General features: G+C 39.5%; 1 protein-coding gene across 1 annotated transcript in view; it reads left to right on the forward strand.

Annotated features, from left to right (window-relative positions):
• LOC106882907 (kinesin-like protein KIF20B) overlaps window positions 1-9,804 on the forward strand; it is a gene marked incomplete at its 3' end in the record, with an annotated part of 48,114 nt that extends 38,310 nt beyond the window's left edge. Inside the window, exons 18-23 of the mRNA XM_052976861.1 lie at window positions 2,628-5,026; window positions 6,041-6,494; window positions 6,972-7,831; window positions 8,086-8,221; window positions 8,799-8,924; window positions 9,578-9,804. Coding sequence (XP_052832821.1) covers window positions 2,628-5,026; window positions 6,041-6,494; window positions 6,972-7,831; window positions 8,086-8,221; window positions 8,799-8,924; window positions 9,578-9,804 — 4,202 coding nt within the window. The remainder of the gene's footprint in view (window positions 1-2,627; window positions 5,027-6,040; window positions 6,495-6,971; window positions 7,832-8,085; window positions 8,222-8,798; window positions 8,925-9,577) is intronic.

Here is a 9,804-nt window from a genome sequence, read left to right on the forward strand (position 1 = left end):
AAAAAAAAAAAAAAAAAAGAACAGTACAATACTGTTTCTACTTTGTGGGTTTTTATCTATCATGGGGCATTTTGGAAAGTAACACTCACGATGGTCGAGGGCTTACTGTGTTATTTTATCTCTTGATCGTTTCAATCATTAGACTGGGGCACCACCTTGAATTTTTAGTCAAATGAATCAATCCTAGTACTTTTTAAGCTTAGTACTTATTTTATTGATCTCTCATGCCTAACTGCTAAGTTATGGGAGACGTAAACACACCAACACCAGTTGTCATGTGGTGTTGGGGGACAAAGACATTCACACACATATACGACAGGCTTTATTTGGTTTCTGCCCACCAAATTCACTCACAGGGCTTTGGTTGGCCTGAGGCTGTAGTGATAGACATTTCCAGTGGAAATGAACCGGGAACCGTGTGGTTAGGAAGCAAGCTTCTTACCACAGCCCCAACTGCATCTGTGTATGGTTATATTATTAAAAAAGATCATTTATAACAAAACTAGACTATTAATTCCAAATGGGTTTGGAAGGTAAAGTGTTAATCCATCATATCTGGGTCACAAAGTTTGCAGTTTGTGATCCATTTCTGGTTCTATGATGCAAATTCCAAATTATGTTTCAAACACAAGATAAATAATCTCAAAATTATTTTACTAAATTCTTCACTATTTTCAAAATTAATAGAAACAAGGGTATCATGTTTCAACTGAGAGCATTATCATCATTTAACATCCGTTATCCATGCTGGCATGGGTTGAACGCTTGTGATGAAAGCTGGTAAGCCGGGTAGGGGAGGGCTGCACCAGACTCCAGTCTGATTTGGCATGGTTTCCACAGCTGGATACCTTTCCTAATGCCAACCATTTTACAGAGCGTGCTGGATGCTTTTATGTGGCATTCCCATGGGTGCTTTACACAACCAGAGGGATCGGTCTTAGCACTTGTGCTGCAGGGTACAGGTCTTCTTGACTACAGCCAAACAAATGGGTTAACTTTAGCATTCAGATTACACTGTCAAATGTAATGCTTATTTTTTCACATAAATTTGAATTAATCATACATTATGTTGTGTCTCCGGGATTTCAGTGATGTGATGGTTTATCTCGAGAATGACATTGTAGGTGTGATTGGCTGGATCTTTTTGGTTTGAACATAAAACAAAATACATTATTTACATTTGACAGATATTTGTCCTCATCTTGTTTGTTGCTAACACAACATTTCGGCTGATATACCCTCCAGCCTTCATCAGGTGTCTTGGGGAAAGTTTCGAACTTGGGTTCTCATTCCTAAGGTATTTTTCGATGTTGTTATTATTATTCAGGTCACTGCCTGGAATTGAACTCGGAATCTTGGAGTTAGTAGCCCACGCTCTTAACCACTACACCATATGCCCATAAACATAGTGGTTAAGAACACAGCTACTGACCCCAAGATTCCGAGTTCGATTCCAGGAGTGACCTGAATAATAATAGTGTTGGTGTGTTTACATTCCCTGTAACTTAGCAGTTCTGCAAAAGAGACCAATAGAATTAAGTCCCAGGCTAAAAAGAAATGATAGTAATGGAAGTTGATTCATTCAACAAAGAGTTCTTCAAGGCAGTGCTCCAGCATGGCTGCAATCTAGTGACTGAAGCAAATAAAAAGATGGAGCAGGTAAAAAAAATATGTTTGTGGCATGTAAACAGCGTCATCCAAACGTGGCCGATGCCAGTGCCACCTTGACTGGTTCCCGTGCTGGTGGCACATAAAAAGCACCATCCGAACCTGGTCGATGCCAGCCCCCTCTGGCCCCTGTGCCAGTGGCACATAAAAAAGCACTCTCTACACCCTTGGAGTGGTTGGCGTTAGGAAGGGCATCCAGCTGTAGAAATACTGCCAGATGAGACTGGAGGCTGGTGCAGTACGGAAAATGGATGTTAAGCGATGATGATGATGTGCACTTGTGCCACCGACATATAAAATGCCCTTGTGCTGATGGCACATAAAAAGCACCCATGCTGGTGGCACGTAAGATGTACCCAGCACACTCTAAGGTGTTTGGCAGTAGGAAGGGCATCCAGCCCTAGAAATCATGCCACAACAGACAATTAGAGCCTGGACAGCTCTCTGATTTTCCATCTCCTTTCAAACTGTCCAACCCAAGCCAGCATGCAAAATAAAAACAGTTGGAGATATAATTCATAAACTCCTCTGAAATATTTAGGCAGAGGCATGACTGGTAAGAAGTTTGCTTCCCAACTGCATGGTTCTGGGTTCAGTCCCCCTGCATTACACCTTAGACAAGTCTCTTCTACTATAGCCTCAGGCCAACCAAAGTCTTGTGAGTGGATTTGGTAGACAGAAACTGAAAGAAACCCCTCCTTGGTGTGTGTTTGTCCTCCTCCACCACCACTTCACAACTGGTGTTGGTGCATTTACACCCCTATAACTTAGCGGTTTGGCAAATGAGATTGATGGAATAAGTCCCAGGGGTCAATTTATTCAGCTAAAACTTCTTCAAGGCATTGCCCCAGCATGGCCACAGTCTAATGACTGAAACAAGTAAAAGACAAAAATGGATAAAATTTGCCTTTATTACTTTCTTCATTCCTTTATTAATTTTGTCTTCTATTTCTTTCCAGAAGGCACCCAACCTGTGGAGAGCGTTGCAGAATTTGAGCTGCGAGAACGTGCTTTAATTCATGGTTACAATGCCGAGATAGCAAAGTACAAGCTATTGGTTCGAAGACTTCGTCAAGAACTTGGCTTTCGCAACACCAGTCACCTCTCGCCAAATAAAAGCTTACGTCCCGACCTCAACAGTTGTCTGGAACAAAACGAACTGAAGCAGTATTTACTGCGACAGGTAAAGAAACTTCAAGAAGAACTGGACAAGAACTCTCAGTGCGTGTCTGAGTTGCTTCATGAACTCGAAGTTAAGAAGGCTGCTGAGACGGATTTGGAACAGAGGTTAGAGAAAGAAGCGATGGGACACCAACAAGCAAAAGCTGCTGTGTCTGAGATGAGAGAGAAGCTGAAGAAATTGAATGAAAGATGTCGTTCGTCGTCTTTCGAAGCTGAAAAGACTTATTTAAAGATCAACAGTGAGATGTTTGACAGCGGAAATCATGTTCTGTCTTGCAAAGAGGACAAAGATGAGGAGTTTGCTTTAGGTGTTAAGAAATCTGATGAAAACCAGTCTGACCATAGTGATGGGAACAAGAAAGAAAGCAACAAGGAAGCGAGGAATAAAATGGTGAAGACGAAGAGAGAGAGTCCGCTTTTGAGCATTGAAAATCAAAATGACGTGAAACTGTCCGTGTTTGATAATCATAACTTGAAGGATAAGATAATTAATAAGAATAAGGAAATCTTGAAATTACAAGAGACACTGCTTTCATATTCAGAACTGGACTCCAAATATCAAAAGAAAACGAAAGAAAATGAGGAATTTTTATGCAAAGTTCAAAAGCATGAAACTCTTGAACGTGATCTTAAAAAGAAAGTGAAACATTTAGAAGAAAAAGTCGAAAAGATTGTGGTGTTTGAAGTTGAAATAGAGAGCCAAGTTGCAATCATTAAGCACCTTCAAACAGCGGTGGATGAGAAGTCTAAATTGTTGTCTGATCTTCAGAGTCAGAATGGTGGAGAAAGTCCCATGTTGAAACGGAAGATGGAAGAGATGCAAACTGTGATGGAAGGTTTGCGTGAAATGGTTGATGACAGCACAAAAGAACTGGCCAAAAATAACGAGAAACTCAGTGATCTGGAAAACAAGGAAAAGATGGTGTCTTCTCTTCAGACAGAATTGGAAACATTGAAGTCTGAGGCTAAGATTAAGTCTGATTCTCTTCAGAGTAAACTCGATGAGTTGCAAACTGAGAAAGACAAGGTTTTCAAAGGAAAAGATTGTTTAGAGAATGAAGTGATTCAGCTGAAAGAGCTTGTTGAGAAGAAAACACAAGAAATGTCTAGTTTGAGAACAGAGCTGAAAGCCAAAGACATTGAGAGCGAGAAAGAAAATGTGTTGGTTATCAATAATTTGAAGAATACATTACACAATGCAGTAAGTGAACGAGAAAGTGTGGTACAGGAATTGGCAGAAGCTAAAGGGAAACTGTTGGGCAAAGATGAAGAAATCTGCCAAATGTCGAAAAAGATTGAGGAATATGAAAAAAAATTAGAAGACTCAAAGACTGAATTGGAAGCTGTTCAGGAAAAGAAGAGTATTGAAAGTGATGCTTTGAATGATATAATTAATGAGATGAACAACAAAATAGCTAGCATGAACCTACTGAAGGAAAAACTTCAGAAAGAAATAATGAATGTTGCAGAACATTTGAAATCTTTGAAAACAGAACTGGCTACAGTTCGCCAAATGAAGTTAGACATGGATGATAATGTAAAGAGTTATATGGCACATCTGAAGTCTAACCTGAGTGAAATTACTGGTCTTACAGCAGCTGCTGCTCACTGTGATAAATCAATGTTAACCGATTTAGAGATGCTGCCTGAAAAGAAGGAAATTGAATCTCTGAATTTGAAGATAGTTGACTTGGAGAAAGATCTGGAAGACAATGTTCATATGAGAGAAAATTTCATGACTGAAATTTCCTGCCTTGTAGCATCATTGAAGAATAAAGACCAACAAATAGAAAATTTAACCAAGGAAAAAATCCAGGCGTCTGAGAAAGAATCTTCAGAGAAGAAAGTAAATCTTGTTGAAAGTGATGTTGGATCTGAACACACGAGGAATCGATTGTCCGGTGAGAAATCCGATGGTCTGAGTTCATCATCGATTGAGAAACAACAGCACCACCAGGTGTCACCAACAAAGCAGGACAACCAATCACCACCACTGAAGAAACCAGCCCGTCAGTCAGCGCCAACGAAGCCAAGAAGACAGTCATTATGTAAGAAACAAGATGGAGACACACAGACTTCTCCTGAGAAGCAGAACAGAGTTAAACAGGCAACTCCTGAGATGCAAGTCGGATACACACAGACGTCTCCTGAGAAGCAGGATAGACTTTCAAATACGGTATGGAGAAGAATTTGTTGAGTTAGTAGTCTTAAAGAAATTCCTCATTTCATCAGAGTCACTTCATCTGTATTGTTACTGCAGTCTTTTATTATTGTAGTCAAGGGTTCAATCCTATTGTGCAGCACAATGTGGTCTTTTGCTATATCCCCAGGTTGACCAAAGCCTTGTGAGTGGGTTTGGTTGAAAGAATCCCATCACACACACACGCATGTACATGTGTATGTGTACAGTTGCTCAACCTGCTAGAAATAGCAGCTAAATTGTTCTATCTTATAAAAAGATACCTTAGAAAATATCATTTTGGATATCCATCGAGCTAGCTATGCACTTGTCTGTCTATAGCAAAGATGGTGCATGCGAGTGACGAAACCACTTTGAGCATGATCCTGTAAATCGAAAAAAGAGAGAGAGAGAGTTCTTTGCTCTCATGTGTTTATTCCCTCCCTGCCTGAGGTTACCATGGTCTTTTCTGTAGGCTTTTCATTCCACGGATAAACCGAGTCTTACCTTTTATGTTTTTAAAACTCTTCTGTGATACACAACCCCTTTTGATAGTTTTTATTCAATTTTATTTATTTATTTTCCGATCTCTTTTGATTGGAATTTTACTGTGTGGTGGTAAGTAGCTTGCTTACCAACCACATGGTTCCAGGTTCAGTCACACTGCGTGGCACCTTGGGCAAGTGTCTTCTTACTATATCCTCGGCCCAACCAAAGCCTTGTGAGTGGATTTGGTAGATGGAAACTGAAAGAAGCCCATCGTATACATGTGTGTGTGTGTGTTAGTCTCCACCACCATTGCTTGACAACCAATATTGGTGTGTTTATGTCCTGGGGTCAATTTGTTCGACTAAATGTGATGCTCCAACATGGCCACAGTCAAATGACTGAAACAAGTAAAAGAATAACAATATATAGAATAAATAAAAAATATATTGGCTTTTCTCATGTTCCTTTATATTTTTTTTTTTTTTTTTTTTTTTTTTTTTTTTTTTTTTTTTTATCAAAAAGACAAAGAAAGCAAAACAAGAAGAAAATGAAGAAACTATGCAGATGGATGAAGCAAATTTGGAGAACTTTGGTGACAAGCATCATGTGAACTTGAAACAAGAGCTGGGTTCGATGGCATCAAAGCTGGAGTCGTTGCAGAAGTTCTACGACGACGAGAAATCCTTAAACGATGAAATCAAGTCTGAACTGAATGAAGTCAAGGTGAAGCTGTCCGAGGTGAAAGCTTCGTATGAGGCTGAGAAATCTGTGACTCACCGGCTTCGTTATGATCTAAACGATGTGAGGAGCAGCTTGAACGAGGTGCTTGAATCGTACGAGCAGTTGAACCTATCCCGGAGCGTAGTGCTTGGCGATGACAATGAACCAAGCGCAGATGATCGACCTGAGGTTAACGAACAGGCGATAAAGTCGTTACTTAACGAGCTTACCCAGCCACAGCGTGACATCATCAATAGTAAGTATGTCCTTTGTGGATTTTTTTTCTGTCATCAAGCATGGCTGTATGGTAAGAAGCTTGTATGGTGGAGGCGCATGGCCTAGTGGTTAGGGTGTCAGCACCATGATCGTAAGATTGTGGTTTCGATTCCCGGACCGGGCAGCGCGTTGTGCTCTTGAGCAAAACACTTCATTTCACGTTGCCAAGTTCAATTCCAGGCAGTGACCTGAATAATAATAATAATAATAACATCAAAAAATACCATAGGTATGAGAACCCAGGTTCGAAATTTCCCCAAAACACCTGATTAAGGCTGGAGGGTCTATCTGCCGAAACGTTAACAACAAACAAGATGACGAAGTTAGATGAAGATGATGATGTATTCATTGTGTGTTTATTATACTAACTACATGGTTAATATACTAATTATATATTTATTGTACACATTGTATATATTTCTTAAACTCACTGAATATCAATTTTATTTCTATGTAGCCCTTCAAAAACAAGGACAAAGTTGGAAGAGAAAGTATGAGGAAACATCATTGGAACTTGTTTCAGAGCGCCAGAAACTCTTGGACAGTCAGCATCTTCAAGACTTCTCCACCAAAGCGGAAAATAAGAAACTCAGAAAAGAACTGATATCCATTGAAAAACAGCTGAAAGACGTTCAGTCTCAACATGAAATCCATTTGATCACCATGGAAACAGAAAGGATGACAAAAGAGTTGATCGAGGAACGTAAGCGCAGCGAGGACCGTCATCTCCAAGAGGACATGTCGAGGTTACGGCATCAGTTGCAACTGGCGAAAGAAAACAGCGAGAAATATTCAAAGCTTAAAATCGAAGTGGAATTGTTGAGAGACGAGAATAATAGTTTGAAGAAAGAGAAATTAGATGTTGCAGTTGATGATAAAAGTGATGAGGAGGATAATGATAAACAGGATTGTAAATCCAGTAAAGAAGACATGGATTTAGATGACATGTCAACGGTTAAAGGGAAGGAGGGTTCGGAGGAGACATCAAATGCAACGGTTACTACGCAGACAGATCTTGACAGCAAGAAAACCTGCGATACGTGTGAAATGATGAAGACCGAGAAACAACAGTTGGCTGAAAAACTCAAAGTAAGTCAGAAAAAGATTCTTGCTTTCGAAGAAGATACCAATGGTGTAGAAACACCACCGTTCAGTCGAGTCGGTAGCAGTCGACAGCTGCGACGGGAGAAGATTTTGGCAGAAACTGCTAAGATGGAAGCTGAATTTGCTCTGAAAGTTGCGCAAGAGAAGATTCTCACACTGACCAAAGACCTTGAAAAGCTTCAAGAGAATAAATGCCAAGAGCCTTCTCAAAATGTAAGATTTATCATTTTTTAACATTTTTAATGATTAGTTTTAAACATCAGTGATCAGAATTTGCATTTAGGCTTTTTGTTTTTGTTTAATTTGAAATTTAAAATATAATTCTGGAATCATCATTGTATCCTATTTTAGAGACTACTACTACTACTGCTACTGCTACTACTATTACTACTGCTGCTACTACTATTACTACTGATGGGCCTGTATTTGTTCTCTCTAACTTTTTATCTAAATTCTTTGTCACCCAGGAAACTTGGTCTGTGCCATCAAAGTCCTGCAGTTGCCAAACAAACGACAATTCTCTCATTGAAGATAAAAATGAATTCAAGAAACAAAAAGATGATCTTGAAATGGAAAGAAGACGAATTGTCACATTACAACAAGGTATGTATTTAGCAATTGTTCTCTTTCTCTTTAAAAATATGAACTTTTGAACATTATTTACATTTGACGGATATTTGTCCTCATCTTGTTTGTTGTTAACACAACGTTTCGACTGATATACCCTCCAGCCTTCATCAGGTGTCTTGGGGAAATTTCGAACCTGGGTTCTCATTCCTAAGGTATTTTTCAATGTTATTATTATTATTATTCAGGTCACTGCCTGATTATTATTATTATTATTACTATTATACCTTAGGAATGAGAACTCAGGTTCGAAATTTCCCCAAGACACCTGATGAAGGCTGGAGGGTATATCGGCCAAAACGTTGTGTTAAGAACAAACAAGATGAGGACAAATATCTGTCAAATGTAAATAATGTACATAATTCCTCATCTCTTAAATATTGAACTGTATGAACCTTTGAGTTGGTGTTTATCTCTAGATTTCAAAAACATTCTGTGGATGAGAGAGACACAGGTGACACAGTGTGGTTAAGAGTCGTGTGTGTGTGTGTAATCATATATAGTTACTTTTCTCTGTATTTTCATCTGCTTTGGTCTTTTCTTTCCACTGTAGATCTTCAGCAGAAGTCCTCTATTGTTGAAACCCTGAAAATGTCCCTAAAAGACCAAGATGACACCATTGTAGAGTTGGAAGATATCATGAAGAGAAGGGAGTCCAAGATCAATGCTCTTGAAGAAGGTATGTAGTTCAACGTATAGAAGACTTTCCAGATAATCCTTGCTAATCCAGGAAAACGATTTTCTACTCTGCTCTACATCAGCTCCCAGATTAAGATTTAATTTTCCAAGGTCTTTTCTCAAAGCCTTTGTTATTAAGTGTCACTAAATGGCAGAATCAGTAGAGCTTCACAAATGAGTTCAATGTTCTATTATATACACACACATATATAATACTCTGTGGAGTGGGTGGTGTTAGGAAGGGCATCCAGCCGTAAAAAACCCCTGCCAGAACAGACGCAGTATCCTGAGATAGACTTCTACCTGGCCGGCTCTTGTCAAACCGTCCAGCCCATGCCACTAAGCATTTCGCCCGGCATGCTAACGTTTCTGCCAGCTCACCGCCTTAAAAATATTCTTTTTTAATCTAGGCACAAGGCCCAAAATTTTGGGGGAGGGAGCCAGTCAATTAGATCAACCCCAGTATGCAACTGGTACTTAATTTTTTTGGACCCCGAAAGGATTAAAGACAAAGTTGACCTCGGTGGAATTTGAACTCAAAACATACCACTAAGCATTCCACCCAGCATGTTAACAATTCTGCCATCGAAAGACTTGTAATATTAAATATTGTTTCCATCCGTAATTTTTGTGTGTGTTTCTGTTTTTCTAAAGAATTGCTACAAAAAGATGAAAAAGATAGAAAGGTAGTTGCCGCAACATCTGACAAATGTGCGCAATGCAGATTATCCCTTGTTGAAGGAAACGCACCAAAAACGACGGAGTCTTCCAACGGTTCGGGGGACACCACCAAAGACGACAATCTTCAAACTGTTGTTTCACACCAAACGAAAACCATCCAAACATTGAGTCACGAGAAATCCCAAACAGAAATGACTTGC

Source organism: Octopus bimaculoides, chromosome 25 (genome assembly GCF_001194135.2).
Source record: "Octopus bimaculoides isolate UCB-OBI-ISO-001 chromosome 25, ASM119413v2, whole genome shotgun sequence".
NCBI classification, from domain to species: Eukaryota; Metazoa; Mollusca; class Cephalopoda; order Octopoda; family Octopodidae; genus Octopus; species Octopus bimaculoides.